This window comes from Pseudophryne corroboree, chromosome 12 (assembly GCF_028390025.1).
Source record: "Pseudophryne corroboree isolate aPseCor3 chromosome 12, aPseCor3.hap2, whole genome shotgun sequence".
In the NCBI taxonomy this organism is placed as follows: domain Eukaryota; kingdom Metazoa; phylum Chordata; class Amphibia; order Anura; family Myobatrachidae; genus Pseudophryne; species Pseudophryne corroboree.
Window position 1 is genome coordinate 129,727,615 of NC_086455.1, and position 25,571 is coordinate 129,753,185.

At 43.9% G+C, this 25,571-nt stretch overlaps 1 protein-coding gene across 1 annotated transcript in view; it reads right to left on the reverse strand.

Moving 5' to 3' along the window:
• Nucleotides 1–25,571, reverse strand: part of RYR3 (ryanodine receptor 3) — a 1,295,770-nt gene that overhangs the window by 31,579 nt on the left and 1,238,620 nt on the right. Inside the window, 8 exon segments of the mRNA XM_063948019.1 lie at nt 578–629; nt 2,642–2,742; nt 10,260–10,324; nt 10,728–10,884; nt 13,713–13,847; nt 21,126–21,272; nt 21,377–21,437; nt 23,391–23,518. Coding sequence (XP_063804089.1) covers nt 578–629; nt 2,642–2,742; nt 10,260–10,324; nt 10,728–10,884; nt 13,713–13,847; nt 21,126–21,272; nt 21,377–21,437; nt 23,391–23,518 — 846 coding nt within the window.

The following is a 25,571-nucleotide window of genomic DNA, read 5'->3' on the forward strand; positions in this document are numbered from 1 at the left end:
AGTTGTACGGTGTGATTGGTGTGGCTGGTATGAGTCTTACCCGGGATTCAAGATCCTTCCTTATTGTGTACGCTCGTCCGGGCACAGTACCTAACTGAGGCTTGGAGGAGGGTCATAGGGGGAGGAGCCAGTACACACCATGTGACCTAAAAGCTTTTTTAGATGTGCCCTGTCTCCTGCGGAGCCCGCTAATCCCCATGGTCCTGACGGAGTCCCCAGCATCCACTACGGACTACGAGAAATAGAATTATCGGTAAGTAAATTCTTATTATAACAGCATTTCAGATTTTTTGTTTTTTTTGTACAGAACATGATATTATGCTATTTTGATGTGTTATTAAAATAGTCATTTTATCATTAGTACGGTGTATGAAATGAAGTTGTATTTCATGGTGAAACTGATCCTTCTGTTGTCTGTATTTGCTTCTTTCAGCATTACATTGTCTGCACAACGAAGCTTTACAGTTGTATGTTTCTCACAGTGTAGAATAGTGATTGATATTTGGAATGTTTACAAGCTACTATACAAACAGGGACAAGCATAATCTTCAAGAAAAGAGTGACAGAGAGTACTTACCTGGCCGGTGTGTTCAGTTTCATCCTTATTAATGATGTACATGAGAAAGAACCTGAAACAAGGACAAAGATGTCACGAGTGAAGAGATAAGGGCAGTACGGATGGTGTAATGGTTAGCATTACTGCCGCACAGCACTGAGGTCATGGGTTCGAGTCCAACTGTGTGGAGTTTGTATATTCTCCCCGTACTTGTGTGGGTTTCCTCCGGGTACTCCAGTTTCCTCCCACACTACAAAAATATACTGGCAGGCTAATTGGATCCCAACAAAAATTAACCCTAGCGTGAATGTGTGTACATGTGGTAGGGAATATAGATTGTAAGCTCCACTGGGGCAGGGACTGATGTGAATGGGCAAAATATTCTCTGTAAAGCGCTGCGGAATATGTGTGCGCTATAGAAATAACTGGTAATAAATAAATAAGTGGGCAGATGTATTAAGCCTGGACAAGTGATAAAGCAGTGTGATAAGTACAAGGTAATAATGCACCAGCCAGTCGGCTCCTAACTGTAAATTTACGTATTGGAGCTGATTGGCTTGTGCGTTATCACCTTGCTCTTATCACTGCTTTATCACTTCCCCAGGTTTAATACATCTGCCCAGGATGTGAATTTAATGAGCTGCTAGTGGTTAAGGTTAATGAGCTCTGAATAAGTACTGTAGGCTTTGTATGTGAGCATTTGTAGCAGATACTGTAAGCTGCAAAACAGTGCCAGCAAGAGGTGGACTGTTTCATTTATTAAGCAGGTTGTGGTAAATTATTTAGACAGTCAAAAAATAAAATTGAAGACAACATAATGTCAGCAGTTTATTTATGGAGACATGACTATCAAGATGGCAATATAGACTACAGATGTGTCCTCATACATCATAGCTGCAGTTGCGCCAAACAGCCTCTCTCTGCACGCCAGGTCCTGTGAGACTCTGCCAGAGGCGGACGTCTTTTTTTGAAAATTCATCTTAATGATGGTGACCAGTCATAATGGACAAGATGATTTCCCACTGAGAGAAGCGCACTGCACACGCGCAGTCATCCTGTCATGTCAGCTACAGTATACAGTCATATTTCCCTAAATTTAGTCAAAATATCGACATGCAAAATATAGATATGCTTATATTAACAATGTGCGCCTGAGAACGCAGCTGATTGCATTGACACGCCTGTGACTCTTCCATAACACGCCCATCACTTCAGACCACCTCTCAATCACCACCCAGGAGCGCACATGGTCAGGGCCAGGATTAATACCTTCAGAGGCCCTGAGCACTTACAAGGTTTTGTTCCCAAAGAAAAGTTCTCCGTAAACTTCTCGTCAAGGCCTTTAAAATGATAAAGAGGAGGAAATCTGGAAAACACGAACCTGCTTGTTTTTCCTGACTAAACTTTGACTACAGTACATCCCATTAAGCAGACCTACAATTCAAATGGATTTTTCCCCTCTCCTGTATACTTTAGCCAGCCTCTCTGTTCTGTGATAAGAGGATTGAATAGTTCTTTTTCCAGTGATAAAGGTGTAAAATACTTCTGGTAATCCAGCAGTTAATATTAATGCTCCAGCAAGCTGACTGCTGCGATCAGTATGGCTGTACGCAATGATCCCCCGGGTGGAAAGATAGGGAGTAGATGACCAGTTACTTGCAACATTCAGGGTTGTTGTTTTTTCTTTTTATTATGATCCACAAACTGTTATGTTGTTGGCAGCTGACAGGGGCTGTGACAGATCAGGCCCCTTGGAGGAAGAGGTTTGGGTCACTAGCACTTCATGGCTATACCTAGCAGCAGTATAAAGTAAGGACATCAGCAAGATATGAGCTGACTCCAAGAGACATTTGTAGATATCCTGCAGGAATTAACATCTGACACCTGTGGCCACTCAGCATCTGTTGGAAAAGGTCACTGTAGATGAAATCCTTCAGCTTCATCTTAGCTTGCACATGAAATGCTTGGCAGATATTTTAATTCTTTTCATCAGCTATGTGCACCTGCCTTCCCTACTTGACACAGTTGCAAAGTACATTATCACTGGTCACTAAAGATTACACATTGAGCTCTGTATATACTTACAGGTAGTTAGCCAAGTTGTGCTCTTGTAAAGTATGTGTTTCGAAGCCATGCGGTGTTGTATCAAAGTAATCATTTCCAATCCCACAAATGAAACATTTTGTCTGGATAGAAAATAATAAAATACATTATCAAAACTTTATTAAAGATTGTGTAAATTATTTGCACTGACATGAGGCATCATACAATACGAAAAACGAGTTTTATGGTAAGAACTTACCTTTGTTAAAACTCTTTCTGCGAGGTACACTGGGCTCCACAAGGAATGGACAATGGGGTGTAGAGTAGGATCTTGATCCGAGGCACCAACAGGCTCAAAGCTTTGACTGTTCCCAGAATGCATAGCGCCGCCTCCTATATCACCCCGCCTCCCTGCACAGGAGCTCAGTTTTTAGTTAACCAGCCCAATGCAGAAGCAGGAAAAGAGACGACAACGGTTAGTAGCCACAACACCGCATTCTCACGACAGGAGACGTGTCAGCGGCTAATGCCATACCAACCCAAAGAAGCTAAGTGCGTCAGGGTGGGCGCCTTGTGGAGCCCAGTGTACATCGCAGAAAGAGTTTTAACAAAGGTAAGTTCTTACCATAAAACTCGTTTTCTGCTGCGGAGTACGCTGGGCTCCACAAGGAATGGACAATGGGGATGTCCTAAAGCAGTTCCTTATGGGAGGGGACGCACTGTAGCGGGCACAAGAACCCGGCGTCCAAAGGAAGCATCCTGGGAAGCGGCAGTATCGAAGGCATAGAACCTTATGAACGTGTTCACAAAGGACCACGTAGCCGCCTTGTACAATTGTTCAAGGGTCGCACCACGTTGGGCCGCCCAAGAAGGTCCAACAGATCGAGTAGAATGGGCCTTAATGTGATCAGGAGCAGAGAGACCAGCCTTCACATAAGCATGTGCAATCACCATTCTAATCCATCTGGCCAGAGTTTGCTTGTGAGCAGGCCAGACCCGTTTGTGAAACCCAAACACAACAAAAAGAGAATCCGACTTCCTAATAGGAGCAGTTCTCTTCACATAGATACGGAGAGCCCGTACCACATCCAAAGACCGCTCTTTGGGAGACAGATCAGGAGAAACAAGTGCCGGAACTACAATCTCCTGATTAAGGTGGAACGAAGAAACCACCTTAGGTAGATAGCCGGGACGAGTCCTAAGAACCGCCCGTTCACGGTGAAATATCAGATATGGGGAAGTACAGGACAAGGCACCCAAATCCGACACTCTTCTAGCTGAAGCAATAGCCAGCAGAAACACCACCTTAAGGAAAAGCCACTTAAGGTCAGCTGAACCAAGAGGTTAAAACGGAGACTCTTGTAACGCCTCCAAAACCACCGACAAGTCCCAAGGAGCCACAGGCGGGACATAGGGAGGTTGGATACGCAACACGCCCTGAGTTAAGGTATGCACATCAGGTAAGGTCGCAATTTTTCTCTGAAACCACATCGACAAGGCAGATATTTTAACCTTGAGGGAGGCTAGACGCAGGCCTAAGTCCAGGCCCTGCTGAAGAAAAGCCAACAACTTGGCTATACTAAACTTGGAAGTGTCATAATCGTTAGATGCGCACCAAACAAAGTAAGAATGCCAGACCCTATAGTAAATCCGAGCCGAAGCCGGTTTCCGGGCTCGCAACATAGTTTGAATGACCGCCTCAGAAAACCCTTTAGCCCTTAAGACGGAAGCTTCAAGAGCCACGCCGTCAAAGACAGCCGGGCTAGGTCCTGGTAGATACAGGGGCCCTGAACGAGGAGGTCTGGGCATTGTGGAAGTAGAATTGGACGCTCTGACGATAGGCCTTGCAGGTCTGAGAACCAGTGCCGTCTGGGCCACGCTGGAGCTATGAGAAGCAGAATTCCTTTTTCTTGCTTGAACTTCCGAATTACCCTGGGCAGGAGTGACACCGGAGGGAACACGTGCGGCAGCCGAAACCTCCACGGTACCGCCAGCGCATCCACGAATGCTGCTTGAGGATCCCTTGTCCTTGCTCCGAAGACCGGAACCTTGTGATTGTGTCGAGACGCCATCAGATCTACATCTGGAAGGCCCCACCTTTCCACTAGTAGTTGAATCACTTATGGATGGAGGCCCCACTCACCGGCATGCACGTCCTGACGACTGAGAAAGTCCGCTTCCCAATTCAGGACTCCCAGAATGAATATTGCCGATATGGCCGGTAGATGGCATTCTGCCCACTGCAGAATCCGTGAGACTTCCTTCATTGCTAGGTGGCTTCGAGTGCCGCCTTGATGATGTATGTAAGCCACTGTGGTGGCGTTGTCCGACTGTACTTGAACAGGACGGTTCTGAATTAAATGCTGGGCTAAGTTCAAGGCATTGAAGACCGCCCGCAACTCCAGAATATTGATCGAGAGGAGAGACTCCTCCTTGGTCCACCGCCCCTGAAGGGAGTGTTGCTCCAGCACTGCGCCTCAACCTCTTAGACTGGCATCTGTCGTCAACAGGACCCAGTCGGATATCCAGAACGGACGGCCCCTGCACAGTTGTTGGTCCCGGAGCCACCAGAGCAGCGACAGACGGACCTCCGGAGTCAATGAGATCATTTGAGACCTGATCCGGTGAGGCAGGCCATCCCATTTGGCTAGAATCAGCCTCTGGAGAGGGCGAGAGTGAAATTGAGCATACTCCACCATGTTAAATGCTGACACCATGAGGTCCAGCACCTGCATCGCCGAATGTATCGACACTTGCGGACGAGATAGGAAGCAACGAATCCTGTCCTGAAGTTTCAGGACTTTCTCCTGAGACAGGAACAACCGCTGGTTGTGAGTGTCCAATAGTGCTCCCAGATGCACCATGCTCTGAGCAGGGATCAGGGATGACTTCTTCCAGTTGATGAGCCACCCGTGGGCTTGCAGAAACCGGACCGTCACATCTAGATGACGCAGGAGAAGTTCTGGGGAATTTGCCAGGATTAACAAGTCATCCAAATACGTCAGTATCCTGACCCCTTGACGGCAGAGTACCACCGTCATCACCGCCATGACTTTTGTAAATACTCGCGGAGACGTTGTTAAACCAAAAGGTAACGCCCAAAACTGGTAATGACAGTTGCCAATCGCAAATCTCAGGTATTGCTGATGAGACACTGCTATAGGAATATGCAGGTAAGCATCCTGTATATCCAGGGAGACCATGAAGTCCCCAGGTTCCAAGGCCAGAACTATAGAGCGAAGGGTTTCCATCCGGAACTTGGAAACCTTCACAAACCTGTTCAATGCCTTGAGGTTGAGAATGGGCCGGGAGGACCCATTCGGTTTCGGGACTAGAAACAGCAGAGAATAGTACCTCCGGCCCCTCTGCGCAAGAGGCACCTGTACTACGACTCCTGTATCCAGGAGGGTCTGTACCACCGAATGTAGAGTGTTTGCCTTTGTCTTGTCCAAGGGGACATCTGTCTGGCAAAATCGATGAGGGGGTCGGTTTTTGAAGGCTATGGCGTAACCTCACGTGACGACTTCCCGTACCCAGGCATCTGAAGTGGTCCTCAACCATTCCTGGGTATACCCTAGAAGCCGGCCCCCCACCCTGGGATCCCCCAGAGGGAGGCCCGCCCCGTCATGCGGCAGGCTTATCTGTCATGGAAGCTGGCTGACCGGCCGCCCAGGCTCTTTTGGGCTTAGGCTTACCAGGTTTGGAAGTGCGGGCCTGCTTGTTGTACGCCGGACCTTTTGCTTTACCTGAAGGACGAAAGGGGCGAAAGGAAGTACCTTTAGCCTTCGACACAGAAGGAGCAATACTTGGCAGACAGGCAGTTTTGGAAGTAGCTAAGTCAGCCACAATCTTATTTAAATCCTCCCCAAACAGAATATCTCCCTTAAAAGGGAGTACCTCCAGGGTTTTTCTAGAGTCCAGATCCACAGACCAGGATCTCAGCCACAATATCCGGCGAGCCAGGACTGACGTAGTAGAGGCCTTGGCTGCCAGGATACCGGCATCAGAAGCCGCCTCTTTAATATAACAAGAAGCTGTAACAATATAAGACAAGCATTGTCTAGCATGGTCAGAGGAGATTTCAGCATCTGACTCCAAAGCCCATGCTTCAATGGCCTCTGCAGCCCAAGTAGCTGCAATAGTGGGCCTTTGTGCAGCACCCATGAGAGTGTAAATCGCTTTCAGACAACCCTCCACACGTTTATCCGTAGGCTCTTTTAGAGACGTGACGGTGGTGACTGGTAGAGCTGAGGAAACCACCATCCTAGCCACATGTGAGTCCACTGGAGGAGGCGTTTCCCAATTCTTAGACAGCTCCGGCGCGAGGGGATAGCAAGCCAGCATCTTCTTTTGAGGCACAAACTTCGTACCCGGGTTTTCCCAGGGTTCCTGACGTATATCAATTAGGTGGTCAGAGTGAGGTAAAACTTGTTTAATCGCCTTCTGACGCTTGAACCTATCTGGTTTCTTAGGAGGAACGGATGGCTCGGGATCATCCGTAATCTGTAAAATTAACTTAATAGCCTCCAAAAGATCAGGAACATCCACATGTGAACCACCCTCCCCATCAGCCGTATCGGAGTCAGAACCTGTGGGGTCAGTGTAAGTGCCGTCTTCATCCGACGAGATGTCAGTGACAGCAGTGGATTGTGAGGAGACAAGCGCTCGCTTAGAGGACCCCTTGGACGTAGGCGAGCGACGGTCAGACTTTTTAGTAGTCAGGGACTGGTTCAACTTCTTTATTTGAGCAGATAACTCGTCCGCCCATGGCGGATTAGCTGCAGGGACCACAAACGGTTGCACCGGCATTGGGGGTCCCATAGGGAATGTTAGTTTATTAACTAGAGTATGCAGAAGCGTGGAAAAAGCGGTCATTATTTGCCCCCGTTGCCACCGTCCCACTGGGGGGCAAGGAGCCCCCAGAACCAGAGACCAAAGCTGCTATATTCTCCTCATAGGTATCTGCGGCTTCAGCAACATCGGCAGTGTGTTCAGCCCCAGAACCGTTACCCTCAGAAGCAGACATGATATAACTTGCAGTATTAGGTAACACAGTACAATTTGTCAGCAGCACAATACCTCTAGCCCAAACCCCTGCGCAGTGTAGTCAGCATCAGCAGAGATAAAGGAGAGATATGGTGACTTAATCACAGAGAAAAATACGTAATACAGTATATCTTTGTGAAAATCCTATATTAGATAAAACCTGACGCACCAAGCCCCCTCAGGTTATAGAATATAGGGATAGCAGGTTGAGTGAAAGACACAAAATGGACACCACTCAGCTATCAAATGCACACACAAATAGTCACAGACTGTACAATGCAGAGGTTATTACTAACAATAATACTGCACTGGACTAGCTTACACAGCTATATAATAATAGATATAACAGTACACAGTAAGAACTGGATGTATATCACAGGGTAATTGTACTAGGAAACCCTGACTAAGTGCACTCTTTCTTAACTAACACTGACTAAAAAAGGCAGGTAGAATACTTAAGTGTCTTGTAAAGTCACAGCACTGACAACCAGGCGGCTTTACATAGGAGGATTTGCCCAAGCATTCCCAGGAACAGTGAGCTGAGGGATAATGGCGCCGCCGACACTGCCAGGGAGTGAGGAAGAGACAGATATGCAGCTCCAGGGTGGAAACATTTGCAGAAAATGGCGCCCTGGGTCTGGGGGAGGGGCTTCAGGTCCAAGCTCTATCCCCCTGCTGGCAAAACCACCGGGTACTGCGGGCTCTAATAAAACGGTTTATAGAGAAAACCTGACCTGTCCCATGCCCTGGTGATCTAGTGGTATCGCCTGTACTGCCATAGTGTCCACCGCCAGTGCACGCGGCCCGCCTCCCACTGACCGCGCCGGATCGCGATAAAGACCGGGTCCCGCAAGCGGGACCCACTTACCACCTCACGAAGCGCGGCCACGCGATCCTGGAGAGCCCCCATCGTGTGTGCCTGACAAGAAGAAAACCGGAGCCTCCTGCTGTAGTTACCCGGCAACCAGGGCTCGGGAGTGTACAGCGCCGCTTGGGAGAGCCAGAGCTGCAGCCGTAAATGTCCACTGACATGCAACACTGCTGCTGCCCTTGAAGTCTTCACTTTTTTCCTTAGAAAAAAAGCTCTTCTTAGGGCTGCCTGGAGCAGGCCCTCTAAGTGCCTGCTACTGCAGCATCAACTACAAAACTGAGCTCCTGTGCAGGGAGGCGGGGTGATATAGGAGGCGGCGCTATGCATTCTGGGAACAGTCAAAGCTCTGAGCCTGTTGGTGCCTCGGATCAAGATCCTACTCTACACCCTATTGTCTATTCCTTGTGGAGCCCAGTGTACCCCACAGCAGAAAGTTTTTATTTTTTTTAAAGCTTTGTTAAAGCGAGGTCATTATAGCTTTGTTAATACAGGGCCTAATTCAGCATGTATCGCAAAAGCAAAATCTTTCTCTAATGGGCAAAACCATGTGCACTGCAGATGGGGCAAATGTAAGATGTGAACAGAGAGATTTGGGTGGGTTATATTGTTTCTGTGCAGGGTAAATACTGGCTGCTTTATTTTTACAATTTAGATTTCAGGTTGAACACACTCCCCCGCCCCCCCAAGTCTAATGGGCCCTACAGACACGGCGATCCGCCGCCGAGCTGCCCGACCGCGATATGGCAGAGGGGCGACCCGGTGGCGTGGGGAGGGAGTGACGGGGGGAGTGAAGTTTCTTCACTCCCCCCGTCACCCGGCTCCATAGAAGTGCAGGCAAATATGGACGAGATCGTCCATATTGGCCTGCATGTACAGCCGACGGAGCACCAGCAATGAACGAGCGCGGGGCCGTGCATCGCTCATCGCTGGAGCCTCCACACTCAAAGATATGAATGTTATCTCGTTCAATAATGAAGATTGTCGGCCAGTGTGTAGGGCCTATAACTCACTACACGTTATATCAGCCCCCCCTGCAATGCACATGGTTTTGCCCATTAGAGAAAGATTTTGATTTTGCGATCCATGCTGAATTAGGCCTACAGTCTGTATAGTAGATGAGTTATAGAAGTCAATCCTAATACTGTACAGTAGACTTGTAATGACTGCACTGGTCGATTTGGCCAGGGCAGGATTAGAGGCCCTAAGCACGTAAAAGATTTTGGTGCCCCATATATATTTTGCTCCCCAAAGAAAAGTTATCTCCAAAGTTCTCACCAAGTCCTTTAAAAACCTCCAAATTTTGAGAAAAAGCCCACATCTGGCAACACTGTACTGAGCACCGCTGTACTCACTCTCAGTGGATGACTGAATGGCCAACATGACCAAGACAAGAATGTTCACGTGAGCCTCTGTGGCCCATGTGGCAGTTTTCCAGTTACCAGTTTCTAATTTTGTTGTATTCCAAAGATTCATGTATATCACTAACCTTTGTTACTCTTTTATTATTATTATTTTTTTTATCATTGTATTTATATTTGTAATTTTTTCATTTTTTTGTGGCAGCCCCTTCTTGTGAAACCTGGTTTAACCGCACCATTTGCAGTTTTGCACCATATGGTCCATGGTAAATCCGGCAATGGGACATTTCTGTTGTGACCTCTTCCCTTATTGCCCTAAGCATGTGCTTATTTTACTTAATGGTTAATCCAGCCCTGAATTTGGCAGAATAAAATTTCTTCGTACCTCCATATCTTCTCTCACTTGTTCTTGTTGGTCTCTCAGTTCACCAAAGGCATCAATGATCAAACCTGTTGCAGGACAGAAACAAAATTAGTATTTGGAAGTTCAAAGGTATTATATACTGTACATGTTCACACATTGGCTCCATTTAATTTGCCGCTCATATACAGTTGTGTTGTCATGTGACAAATGAACTAGTTTTTTCTGCCATTTGGGTAACCAACAATGTAACTAGAGCCAACAATGTAAATAGAATTTGTTCATGAACCTTGAGGCACATGGAAAATATTTCATACAGTGTTTATACCAGAAAGGTCATGGTCATCCTGCTATAGAGATTGGGGCAGTAAAGTTTTTTAATTGATAGGCTAACGGGCAGCCTGTCTATCCTGCACTTTTCTTGTAACGGGTAAGAGTTTAGCTGTTGTATGGCTGTGATTATCTAGGGATATTAATGAGAGATATACTTGCCTTGAATAATGGCCAGGAGTATAACAATAACAAAGAAGAAGAAGGTGATGTCAAATACAATCCGATACATCTCATAAGGGTCACCAGCAGGGTCCTCAATCTCATCTCCAATGCCACCTCCAGCTCTCACACCCACGTACATGTGGAATAAATAACACTGCAAGGAGAACATGCTCTAATTAGTCTGGTGTGCAAGATCATTGAGCACAGAGATCCTGACTGCCAAGGATTAGATACCATGTGCTGCTACAGGGTAAGTTGAAAGAGCAATGAAAATGCTGGCATTTAAGGAAAGCATTTAATCACTAATAGTAATGAACATAGTAACATAATAACTAAGGTTGAAAAAAGACCATTGTCCATCGAGTTCAACCTATTTGTGGTCTCCTATGCAGTCTTATTATAGGACTAGTTATTTTTATGTTATGACTAGTTATATTAACTACGCACCATAACCCTGAATATCTTTATCCAATAGGAATTTATCTAACCCATTCTTAAAGGTGTTGACTGAGTCCGCTGTTACTACTCTCGCAGGCAGGGAATTCCAAACACGTATTGTCCTTACTGTGAAAAAAAACTTTTCGCCTCAATGTGCGGAAACTCCTCTCCTCTAACCTAAGCGAGTGACCACGTGTCCTCTGTGCTGATCTTATAGAAAACAGGTCCCTCCCGAACTCTGTGTATTGACCCCTTATACATTTGTAGATGTTGATCATGTCCCCTCTTAGTCTCCTCTTTTCCAATGTAAACATGTCTAGCCTTGCAAGCCTTTCTTCATATTCCAGCGTCTCCATGCCCTTTATTAGTTTGGTCGCCTGCCTCTGAACCTTTTCTAGCTCCAGGATATCCTTTTTGTAATATGGTGCCCAAAATTGCACACAGTACTCAAGATGTGGCCTCACTAGTGATTTATATAATGGGAGTATAATACTCTCGTCCCTTGCATCAATTCCCCGTTTTATGCATGCTAATATCTTATTAGCCTTCTTTGCTGCACTGCTACTTTGGGTACTGCTGCTTAATTTGTTATCTATGTGAACTCCTAATTCTTTTTCCAGTACAGAATCCCCTAGTATTACCCCATTTAGTATGTAGGTGTAATTTCTGGTCTTGCCCCCACAGTGCATTACCTTACACTTGTCTGTGTTGAATCTCATTCTCCATTTTGCTGCCCATGCTTCCAGTTTAAATAAGTCGTTCTGAAGAGACTCAGCATCCCCCTCTGTATTTATAGCCTTACACAATTAGGTATTTTCTGCGAAAATTGACACCATGCTCTCTAGACCTACTGTTAGGTAGGTCGTTGATGAACATGTTGAACAAAAGTGGTCCAAGTACAGACCCTTGTGGCACACCACTTAGTACTTTAGTCAATTTGAAAATTATCCATTGACCACAACGCACTGCTCCCTATTATCTAACCAATTACTGACCCAAGTGCATATTGTGCTCCCTAGCCCTATTATGAATAGAAACTTGGAACTAATGATTGTAGTGTGTAATCAGTTGATCCAAATCTGCATCCTGGCATTTAATTCAATTGTGTAGTATTACCCTAAGACTGAAGATGCACATTACATGGCCAAAAGTCAGTGTATAGCGTCATTTCAGCCACACCTATTGCCAACAGGTACAGAAAATCAATGCAATCTCCATAATGAAGCATAGAAAATCTTTTGCAGTAGAACAGGTGGGATGTAGTTGTGTCACAATACCGACCCCTACATCCCGCTTGCTTGGCATGCCGACTAGCAGGGACTATTCCCAGCATGGCGAGCGCAGCGTGCCCGCGAGGGGATTTGTTGCGCTTACCTTTCGCCCCCCTAAACCCCCCCCCCCCCGGCACTCTGTGGCCAGGATCCCGGCTGCTGGTAACACAGCCCCAACCCAAACAGGTCATACTGAAGAGCTCATTGGCTTCCAACATGGCACTGTCATAAAATGCCACCTTTCTAAGTAGTAATATCAGGAAATTTCTGCTCTGCACCGTGTTAGTGTAAGTGCTGTTATTGTGATGTGGAAATGGCTAATAGCAACAGTAGCACAAGCTCACAGAACTGCTGAGGCACATAGGGCCAGATTCATATCTGTAAGGAAGTGGCTTTGCAATTCTGTGTCATTAAAATTCTAATGCAGCAGGAGGTGTCTGTAGGAGATGGCGCCTGTTTGCATTATCGAGGATCCGAGTGCTGCATCTGAGGATTCCCAATGGTTATAGGTATCAGCCAGCCTACATAAGCTGACCATCGTATCTGTACTCAAGCCATCAGGTTTGCGTAAAAATATGAATCAGACCCATAGTACATACATATAATCTGTCCACATATTGCTATAACATACACACAAAAACAGAGAAATTGATGGCAGCTAAGAACCACTTGGCCCATCTAATCTGCCCATGTAGACGCACACACTTGCACACTAGAGTTATTTTTTGTCAGGAGCCAATTAACCTTAATACAGACAAGGGCAACAATGACAGAACCTTCAGAGAGAAATTTGCAATCAGCTAATCTGTAAATCTAGTGCTGGTGACCACCATAACTCCCAACTTTGCTGAAGTGGGATTCGGGACCCCTTGGGCACCGAAGGCTCCCAAAGGGGGTGATGCTTTGGGGAAAGGGGTGAGGCTTCAGGAAAAGGTTCAGGGCCTCACAGAACCCACAATCGCGTCACTCTGGGGGCATGCCCAGCACTCTCAGAGATGCTGTGCTGCCCCCAGGCTCCCCCCAGCACCCTGACTAGATGCCATCCATTCTCCTCATTTCCTGCTGAACAGCATTGTGTGCACTAAAACACACAATACCCAGCACTTTATGCAGGGGACTCACAATACCAGACCTCAAGTGCCATCATCAAACACTTAACAGATAAGCTTTTGGGAGGGGGGGAGCAATAACGTGTGCCTAGGGATGGCATAATGTCTAAATCCACCCGGCTCCTGTTAAATTATTTTATATCTGTAGCGCAAGTTGGACATACCGTCATCATATCATCACACTTCATGTCAGGATCATCTTCATCCTCACTCTTGTTGTAAAATTTCCGGAAAAAGTTGAAGGCCACGACAGTGTAAAGATAAACAACCACGGCCAGTAGCCCAACTGTTAGCACCAACTGAGGAGAGCAGAAGATGGTGTTACAATTTAGAAACGTAGGTTATATATTATAGTATCGCTGCAAGTGTACATAGTAATACAGATTATATTATATATCTATATATTATATCTATATACACATAATATATAATATATATGTAATTTTCTCAGTAGGAGACCCAAAAATGTGGGATTTCGAATTTTGGATAAGGGATACTCGACCTGTAGTGTTGGAAAAATATACCATTAATAATACTAAGATATAGATTAATTGTGGCCTTAATGACAACCAATAGCAAAATGGGTACTAGAAATGTTTTTCCACAAACAGTGCCACAGATTAAATGTGTTCTTTTTTTTTTCTTTCCCCGTTGACATTTCATTCCATTAAGAGAGACCCCTCCAGGTTTAACATATTCATGGCATCAATATATGATAATGCTCTATCAGTGATATAGATGGAGATTTTTAAAACCTTCTAAAGGGGATATGTAGAGATGTTGCTGATAGCAACTAATCAGATTCCAGCTATTATTTTATAGGTTGTACCAGATAAATTCTAGCTACAATTTGATTGGATGCTATAGGCAACTTATCCACATGTCCTCTTTAGAAGATTTTATACCTCTTCCTCCTAAAGAACAGATCCACATTTCTTTGGTCTATTAGTGCTGCCTGGCGCACAGCCCATATTCAAGTTTCCTTTATACTCTGCAGTTTCCTGGGCGACCCTGCAGTAGTAAACTTCTCTGTGACGTTACATGAGCTCACTGTGTAATACTACTGTAGATAGGTAATAATAGAACCATTAATGTAGACAAAGAAAATAATACATATTTTCAGGTTAGCTATAAATAACATTCAACTTTGTGCACAATGGTTAGAGAACAAGTAATTGGAACATAGCTGGTTTTCATGCTAGATCTTCAGGCTGTCATTGGTTTATTTATAACAGTGTTTCTTATCACCTACTGGGTACTTACAGATACAGTACTCTACTTCTGGAGTTTTCTAAACCTTAATAAACAGCCATAGGGGTTAACGAAAAATGGTCGGAATTCACAATTGTGGATTTATCTGCCAACAAGTTTGCCCATGAAAAATAAATGTTATGCTACTTAATAAACCATGGACTACAGGTATTATGACATGGAAGGCTCATTTTCCTTATTTAGCAATTGACGTCCTTTTACGATCTTTAGTTGTATCACCACTGCAATCATTTATCCGGGATGTTTTATAAATTACATCATCAGGCCTATTTATCTCCAAAGAGACATTTCCAAATTGGATTGACCGATAATAGATGCCCAAAATGTGTGGCCCCTAAGGGTGATTTATTCCACTGCCTCTGGCAGTGTCCTTTCATTAAGACATTTTGGATTAAAGTTTGGAAATTCACTATTCACCACTTCACCCCATCCCTCTCATCCTGGATTGTCCATATTTGTTCTCTTACCTGTATCATCTGCAGCTCGCATGAACGTCTTACATGTGTGCATATATACCTCTCCCACCACAATGCCTTTATTTAGAACAAAGTTATTTTAAATCTTTCGTATGGCCTGGGGCAGTCTTCTCTCCAAAAAGCAAAGTAAGTAAAAGTGTCTGACACATGGAAAAGCTATATTGATATATTGTCTCCTCATATTATAGTTCACATTTGTAAATGTTTTCAATCCACAATGTGAAACTTTGTTGCTCCTCCAGAATAATCCGATACCCTGTACCTGATTTTACACATGCCTGCCTAATCCTTTCATGGTATTCGTTTTGATGTTTTAATATATGGCCGCCTTATACTATATGCCTTTCTATTTGGCATTAGCATTTAAAAACGATAATAAAATATATATATATATATATATATATATAATGTATGGTGTTTGGCCCTAATCAGGCCTGGCGCTACCCGCTCAACAAAGGGATGCAGTGCAAGTAGGCGCCAGGCAGGAGAGGCGCTCTACCTGCTCTGCATGCCCACTGCTGCGCCGCCTGTCCCCCCTTGCTGCTGCCGGCTGCTGCACCTGTCACACTGTGACAGGAAGCAGCGCCGGCGGCTTTAAGCGTCCACTCCCGCTCCCTGACTGTGTGACAGCGCAGAGTCAGAGTGTGTACTGTGCAGGCCAGGAAGCAAGACCTGGAAAGGGGGTGGGGCTACATGAAACGGAGGGGTGGAGCTACACGGGACCAGGCTGATCATGAGGAATAACAGAAGAATGAACAGCTCCTGCCAGCCAGACTTCCTTTTGGTAAGAAAAGGTAAAGAGAGTGAGTGAGCTTGAGAAAGTGTATGTGTGTATTAGTGTGTATGTATGTGTGTGTGTGTGTATGTATGTGTGTGTATCTGTGAGACTGGGTGGGCAAAATATGTGTAAGCGGCACTACCACAAGCGGAATTTTGTGTAAGCGGCACTACTAAAGGGACATTTTGTGTAAGCGGCATTACTACAGGGTGGGATTTTAGATTTTGTGTAAGCGGCATTACTACAGGGTGAGATTTTGTGTAAGCGGCATTACTACAGGGTGAGATTTTGTGTAAGCGGCACTACTAAGGGGGGGATTTTGTGTAAGCGACATTACTACAGGGGGGATTTTGTGTAAGCGGCATCACTACAGGGTGGGATTTTGTGTAAGCAGCATTACTACAGGGGGGATTTTGTGTAAGCGGCATCACTACAGGGTGGGATTTTGTGTAAGTGGCATTACTACAGGGTGGGATTTTGTGTAAGCGGCACTACTACAGGGGGGATTTTCTGTAAGCGACACTACTACAGGGGGGATTTTGTGTAAGCGGCACTACTACAGGGGGGATTTTCTGTAAGGGACACTACTACAGGGGGGATTTTCTGTAAGGGACACTACTACAGGGGGAATTTTGTGTAAGCGGCACTACTAAGGGGGGATTTTGTGTAAGCGACACTACTACAGGGGGGATTTTGTGTAAGCGGCATCACTACAGGGTGGGATTTTGTGTAAGCGGCATCACTACAGGGTGGGATTTTGTGTAAGTGGCATTACTACAGGGGGCATTTTGTGTAAGTGGCATTACTACAGGGGGGATTTTGTGTAAGCGGCACTACTACAGGGGGGATTTTGTGTAAGCGGCATCACTACAGGGTGGGATTTTGTGTAAGCGGCATCACTACAGGGTGGGATTTTGTATAAGCGGCACTACTACAGGGGGGATTTTGTGTAAGTGGCATTACTACAGGGGGGATTTTGTGTAAGCGGCATTACTACAGGGGGGATTTTGTGTAAGCGGCACTACTACAGGGGAGATTTTGTGTATAAGAAGCACTACTACATGCGTTGTTATGTGAATAAGATTGTGCTACTGTGGTGTAATTTGAAATGGGGGTATTATTGTGTGGCCATGCCCCTTCCGTGTAAGACCACACTCCTTTTTCAGTGTGCACCAAAGGCGCTGTCCCTTTGTAGAGTATGGGAGGGCACAAATTTATAGTTTGCAGGGGGCGCCGAACACCCTAGTACTGGCCCTGGCCCTAATACAGATCAGTGACGTTCAGTGAGATGAGGCAGAGTCTTTCCTGTCATACTAATGTTTGTGCCAGAGTTTTGACTGTATAAAGTATATGAAAAATACAAAGAATATGTTTGAAATATCTTCTTTGCATTTTTCTAATAATTTTTATAACCAAAACTCAGTAGTAAAAAGTCTATGACAGGCCTATCTTATCCACATATCTCTGATCAAAACTCACCAAATTTCCAGGAGTTTATACTGCTGCACCTGTGTATAAGGCGCAGATGTTCCCTTTGGCTCATATATTGCATGTAAATATGGCTCTGGTGCTAGCCAGTGCCTCCTGAGCCATTTACCTCACCGCACGTCCCTGATACAGATATACAGTATGTGCAATTGTGCAAAGCCAGTACTATTCTTTTTATTTATTTATTTTTACAATGTACTTTGCCTTCATTATTGTTTGTATTGAATTAATGCTTGAAATAAAGAGATTTGAAAAATAAATAAATTAAAGCACGGACTACAGTATCTAATGTTAATTTGCTCATTTTTATTATTAGCCATTATTTATTTGTAGCCACAAGGGTTCCTCAACTCATTATATTAATAGAATATGTATCAAGATATCTTTCCAATATTTAACAATTATATAGTATAACATATTTTGATATGTATGACATAATAGCATGGAGTACGTTACACCCTGCGCAGTACCTGCCAATCTACGTAACCTAGGAAGTCATGAAAATGCGTTGAGTGTTTGCAGCGCCGTAACTACCTGTGTGCCAGGTGTGCCTGGCACACAGCACAGTTACACTGAGGGCGCACAGCCAGCGGCTTGCAATGAGTCAAATTGACTCATTACAAGCCGCCAGTTGTGCGCCGCGCTGGAGAGAGCAGAGGCAGAGAGGGAGGGGGACTGGAGCCGCAGCAGCGCTATGTCATTGGTAGTAGCGCCGCTGCTGCACTCCCTATCCTTCCGTAGTGGCTGCCCGGCGCTGCTGTGAATGCTGGGATGCGGTTCCCTCATCCCAGCATTCACAGCGGTGGGCAGCCAATGCGGAAGGAGAGGGGGCTGCTGCAGCGGCACTACTACCAATCACATAGCGCTGCTGCGGCTCCAGTCCCCCTCCCTCTTCCTCCTCCCCTGTGGCTGTCCCGGGATCTCTGCCAGCACGAGGAGCCTGACTGCCAGCGGGGAGAGATGGTAAGTATATCTCTCTCTCTCTCTTTCTTTCTCTCACTCTCTCTCTTCTGCCACAATGTGTAAAAAGGGGGACTGGCTGCCGTAATGTGTAAAAAAGGGGACGCTGTCTGCCGTAATGTGTAAAAAGGGGGACGCTGGCTGCCGTAATGTGTAAAAAGTGGGACTCTGGCTGCCGTAATGTGTAAAAAGTGGGACTCTGTCTGACGTAATGTATAAAAAGGGGACGCTGTCTGCCGTAATGTGTAAAAAGGGGGATGCTGTCTGCCGTAATGTGTTAAAAGGGGGACGCTGTCTGCCGGAATGTGTAAAAAGGGGGACGCTGTCTGCCGGAATGTGTAAAAAGGGGCTCTACCTGGTGTAGTGGCGCTACTGTGCAGCGTAATTTGAATAATGGAGACTACAGTGCACCGTAGTATGAATTGGTATTATTTTGTGACCACGCCCCTTCCCCATGAAGCCACGCCCATATATATTTTTTGAGCGCCTGCGGCGCGCACTGCCCCTATCTTACATAGGGGGGGTGCCAATGCCGTTTCTTGCACACAGCGCTAAAATGCCTAGTTATGGCACTGAGTGTTTGTAGTTGTGAATAAGTTCATTAGGTTGTTACATGTTGTTGAGTTGATAAGCAAATGACAGAGTGTAATAGCACCTTCAATAGGAGAAAATACAGAAAAATGAGAGGCACTGGCTCATGTACAGATAAACTGGAATAACTAGCAACAGACTTCTCACATTGGGGGTCATTCCGAGTTGATCGCTAGCTGCATTTGATCGCAGCGCAGCGATGAGGCTAAAAAACGGCAGTTCTGCGCATGCGGCGCAATGCGCACGCGCAACGTATGGGCACAACGAACGATGTAGTTTTGCACAGGGTCTAGCAATGCATTTCAGTCGCACTGCTTGCCGCAGAGTGATTGACATGAAGTGGGCGTTTCTGGGTGGCAACTGACCGTTTTCAGGGAGTGTGCGGAAAAACGCAGGCATGGCTGGCCAAATGCTGGGCGGGTTTGTGACGTCAAATCCGGAACTGAATAGTCTGAAGTGATCGCAAGCGCTGAGTAGGTTTTGAGCTACTCTGAAACTACACAAAAATTTTTTTTGATCGCACTTCTGCTAAGCTAAAATACACTCCCAGTGGGCGGCGGCATAGCGTTTGCACGGCTGCTAAAAACTGCTAGCGAGCAATCAACTCGGAATGACCCCCATTGTCCTTTTAGGGTTTAAATATCCGAAAGACCCTTTAGGAAGGTCTGTTTTACAAATATAACCCTATCATATCTGTAAGCACTTGCTGAATACACTTGTTGTAAAGTGTAATCATCGATGCTGCCGCTCTTGCCACCTTCAGCGACCTAAAGAGTGTGTACGGCTGGCGGATCCACCACATCACAATCCCAATGTCATTTACACTGTGATGAATTTTAGTGCTTCAAGTTCAAGTCCAGTGACTTCAGGAAGATACTGCAGGGAAGAGGGACACTGTACAACTACATGCTGTCTGAGGATGACCGGAACTGCAGCACAGGTAAGTAGTATGCACAATATCGATACAAAACCACTCAAAAATTGAGTTACTCTTTTTATTATTAAGAAGTACCAAAAAGGGAAAAATTCAGTAGAGAAATGTCAGGATCCTTAAATGGAGGTGGTAATTTTGTTACCCTAGAGATAAATAAAATTTGAGCACTACACAAACATAGCAAAGCTGCATATTACTGAAGAGGAATATCCTATATGCAGCATATTGTGCAAGCGGAGACTGCAGCTACATTTTGAAATGAATAAAATGTAATTTAGAGGAGAGACTGTCGCTTTAAGCTGATGGCAGGAATCTGCAGGTTTTCTTTATCCAGCAGGTAAAAATTAATAGTGCATGCTGTGAGTGTTTAAAGCAGCTGCTTGGTCTCAATAATTCATGAGAAAGCTACAACAAACATCAGTGACTAGAAGCTAACAGTAGAGAGAAAGGGGAAGAGAGTTCATAGTATTACAGTGAGGGAGAAGGACAGGTGACGTTCAGAGATGGAAGCTAAACGTTCTTTGCTGACGTTACCAGCGCATGGAATCGATCTTACTACTTTACAAAGTTTGCTTTATTTTCTGTATGGAGGAAAATGTTCTGTATATTCACTTTGCCAACATCAATTCTCCTTACAAACGCAACTGGCCATAGTACAAGTACCTGTACAAGTGGCAATAATTACAGACTGATGTAGCACCATTATCAGAAGCACTTTACAAACAGCCTAGACATTTTTATGGATATTCATTTACATGTGTCCTGCATAGTCTAGTTACTCATAGAGGCTGGGCGCTTTAAGTGTACCATGCCAGGGTTTGCGCTGTGAAACAAGCAGCACTTAATTCAGCTGTCTGCAGGCAGGACTCTTTCTAGCATGAGTAATGTGAGCGTATTAGTGGATTCACTGACTCATACACCATGCATGCCATTGCTGGAAACAGGGCCAGGCTACAGTATGAGGCTTTCATCTTTTTTTAATTGTGCTATTTCAGAAAACATTGCAATCAGATAGTAATCTGTGTCATAATCTAAACACTGACTGCTCTTCATTACAAATCCGAGATGGCACACTCACTTGTTTTCCATTGTGGGTAACTGAGGAGAGAATGGTTCTCAGGGTCTTGAAGCCCATAGCAATGTCCAGAAGATGAGCAGCAAAGAAAAAGTTGTTGTAGTGTCCAAGTATTGACATGGTCGTATACCAAGCAAGGTAAAGAAAGGACTGCAGAAATAAATAAAACAAAAATGAAGGAATTACAATGTGGCCGAGAAAAGACATCTTAGCTGTCACCGAGTTTCTGGTATATCAGGAAGGAAGATACCAACATTGTCAGTGAAGACCACGCCAAGCTTCCAGATGTGATACTTCATGTCAATGGAACTTAACCTGTAGATGACAGACAAGCATTAAAGATGCAAATCAATAGATCTAAAGTAGTTTGGACAGTTCTGTTTTTCAGATTTTCCCAGTGCCACTTCTACTGTTCTAGACATAACACTTAGTGTGAGCTCTAATTCTTTAACTTGTACTAGAAGTGGTTCTGCAAAACAAATAGTTTTGCAGTATGGTATGGGTGGAACTGTGGCTTCATTTAGTAGATTGGGCAGATGTGGGGTGGAATTGTGTCTCCATTGCTGGACATATGGGTCATGGTTGTATGAGTGGTGGTGAAGGGGGGGGGGGGGGGGGGGGGCTTGTAGGGCTAATCTCTTAGGAACATGAAGATGATTCAGGCTTTAGTCTGAATGGTTTTTGAGGTTCATGTGTATTGAACAACAAAATACAATGTAGCCCTTGTATTACACCGACGGTGTGTGGTATGACAATGTCGACATGGTCAAGCTGTCAACATGCTTAGCATGTCGCCATTCCTCATGTCTATATGAATAATATGTCTATGTCGACAAACTGTCCCTGTGGTCATGTCTATATGAATGATAAGCCTATATCTATATAATATGCCTCATGTCTATATGAATGATATGCCTATGTCGACAAACCATCCCTGTGGTTTATTGGTCTTTTACCTTCTCCCGGCAGTCATGTGACCATCAATGAAGGGTCAGACCTCTGAGGGACCGGCATTTTTTTATACATATTTTCCCATACTTAACACTAATCCCATTCCCTACTCCTAACCTTCCCTCTGTTGTATTACTCTAACCCCCTTGCCCTTTAGCCTAACCCTAACTCTTCCATTGGGGCCTAAGCTTACCACTGTCAGCCTCAGCACGTCAACATTTGATATGAAAACATTTCAGATGTCGACACTGTAACATGTTGACATTCTGTACCATGTCGACACGGTAGCTGTAGATCATGTGACTGGAAACCGTTTAATGTAGGTGTCTGTAATGTGATTAAACTGCTAGCAAGCAGTGTGTTTCAGGGAATTGTACTTGCATCAGAGTATATGATGGTGCTTATGTATTAGGTTCCAATTTTATGAAGCTGGCAGGATTTCAACAAAATTGCAGGTAAATTTAAAGTGGTAATCAGTTATAAGGGTCAGGCTGTCTTAAAAACAATTGCTGCTTTACGTTTAACTTTAATATCGTTGGAATGATGCCGGTTTTATACAATTGGAATCAATTACGTAATATTAAATAAAAAATAAAGGCATACAGTATTTAGCCACATTCAGTCCATCACATACAGTATTATTGTAGCTATCCTGGGCAGTAACACGGAGCAGTTGCAATGAGCTGGGTCTCTTCTATTAATAACAGTTTCCTAATTCTGTCACACTTTAAGCAATGTTGGGAGTTATGGTAAAGGAAACCATGGATGTAGAGATCCTTGCAATAGTTACAATTTTTATAACACAGTTGAACACAACTGAGAAGTCATACAGTATATTTGTTTTTCACATTTAGTGCCCGCAATGTTTTCTTACAGCTATTCCCAATTAGGAATTTCCATTGATGTCTGTGATCAATATGATCACTGCAGGGGATGGAGAAAAAAAAGAAATAAAAGATCATTCACTTCAACAGATGAAAAGTTCATTTTTAAATGATATGGAGATTTCTTTCTAGAATGCCACCTCAAGGTCAACATTATGCAAACTGTATAAACGTGTCTGATCCCAAGGCTAATGACTATATGGAAATTAGAGGTACATGTAGGATGTTAGCTGAATGGGCTTTGACAGGAGCCAATATGTGAGAAGAACTACAGTACATTGACGTTCCCCACTGCATGACACTACAGTGTAATATAGATTTGTGCGTCACTTGCAGCACAGTAGAGACTTTGGTGTCATTGTAAACTATAATGATTTTGATAGTCATATCCAGTGCAATCTGCAGATGGATAAAGGATATGTTTACTACACACCATGATACAAGTGATCCCTCTTCTATTTTGGTCTTTTCCACTGGGCTGAAGTCCAATGCATTCTTATCAAGTCCCAGGAGTTCTGCAATTCGGTCTGCTCCATACAAGTCTCCATATTTATTGATAACCTTAGAAAACCATGTAGAAACTTCATGTGAAAACTTAATTTGGACTAGCACCAGAGCCATGTTAATAATTATTATTATTATTATTATTATTCATTGTCCTTTAAATCTCATGCTATTTGTAGATATAGGAACATACTTACACCAGTAACAAGCAGTGAGGTGAGGCAGAACCTTTCCTGTTATACTAACGTATAACCTAGAGTTTTGACTGTATAAAGTATCTGAAAAATACAAAGAATATATTTCTTTGTATTTTTCTAATAATTTTTATAGTCAAAACGCTGGAATAAAAACCCTACGGCAGGTGCGGCAGTGCCTCCCCTGCCTACCTTATCCACACATGTCTTATCAAAACTCTCCACATTTCCAGCAGTATACAAAGCTGCACCTGTGTATAATGCCCTCATGAACCTACATTGCGTGTAAATCTGGCTCTGGTACTAGCCAGTGCCTCCTGAGCCATTCACCTCACTGCACATCCCTGAATTACACCTATTAGTACAATGGAGGGGTTTGGTCTGTACTTAGAAACCACAGCTGTTACTATTATAAAGATATGACCTGCCGGATAACACACACATTGGGAAGGAGGGCTACTGGTTGTCCCCTGGCTGCAGGAGAGTAATCTTACATGTACCCCCATGCATTGGCAAGTTCCCACTTGCAGCTTACCTTGGAATCTCTGGTGGTGACATTTAGTAAAAGCATAACAGGAGCGGACCCAAACTCCTGTTACTTAAAGGGGGGCTTATAAATAATTCTAAGTATCACTAACCATAAAATAGTAACACATGTGAAAAATATTATAACCAAACAAGTTCTGTGTAATAACTTCACAGATCAAGTACTATACATCTTGTTATAATTAATGGAAGTTGTGATAGTGCATACTAATTCTATACACTACATCATGTCGAATCTTTCCTACATATCTGCGCCATGAACAATATAGATCTAATACATATCTCAGTCACAAGTAGGCAGGTTATTTTGGCTCTAGAGCAGTGGTTCCCAAACTCGGTCCTCCATTACCCCCAACAGTTCATGTTTTCCAGGTCACCTAGCTGGTGCACAGGTGTATTCATTACTCACTGACACATTATAGAAGACCCACAGGTGGAGCAAATTATTTCACTTGCAATCCTGTGAGGAGACCTGGAAAACATGAACTGTTGGGGGTACTTGAGGAACGAGTTTGGGAGCCACTGCTCTAGAGGGGAAATGTATCAAACCTTCAAGAGAGGTAAAATCTAATGACAGACCCTGTTTGATACAAATAAACATCTACAATTTATTTGATACATTGCCCCCTAAGAATGAGAGCTTATTAGTGATACTGCCATACATTATTAGCTTAAACCATGATGTACAAAACAACTAAAGATTTAATGTTGTGCAGTTACAACAAAAACCAAACTATGCAAACATACAGTACAGCTAAATGACATCAGAATAATAGATACAATAACTGTCATTTCAGGTAATTCAGAGAAAACATTTACTGTACTTGCAAATAGCAGAAATATATAAAGGCCACAGATATTTGCAAATACAAAATATTGCTCCTATCTAGTAAATAAAACATTACTGTATTTATTAGTAAATAAATAAAAATCTCACACACCACAAACATTTAATATAAACATGGGATTCTTTATTAGATATTGTCAATTCTACCTAATATAGCACAACACGTACATTTAACAGTTAAATCTATTGGACACAGTATTAAAGTTGCACAATAATTAATAAGAAATGTCTCCAATTACCATATGCTTAAATGGTTCGTTTTCGGTAGAAACCATGAATAAAAATGAACTAGCTTTAAACTTGGATTTCAGCATGGTCTCATTATTATCTATTTTCTACAGCTAGTACCGGTGAATTACATGACATTACCCTACTGAGTGCAGATCTATAGGGGTATCCAATACTCTGGAGAATTTCACCGTAATGATCTAAATTGAGCACTGATGTTATATTTTGGTTAATTTGAAATATATACGAGACATAACAGAATTACAAATACTATTTTAAAAGAATAAATAATAAT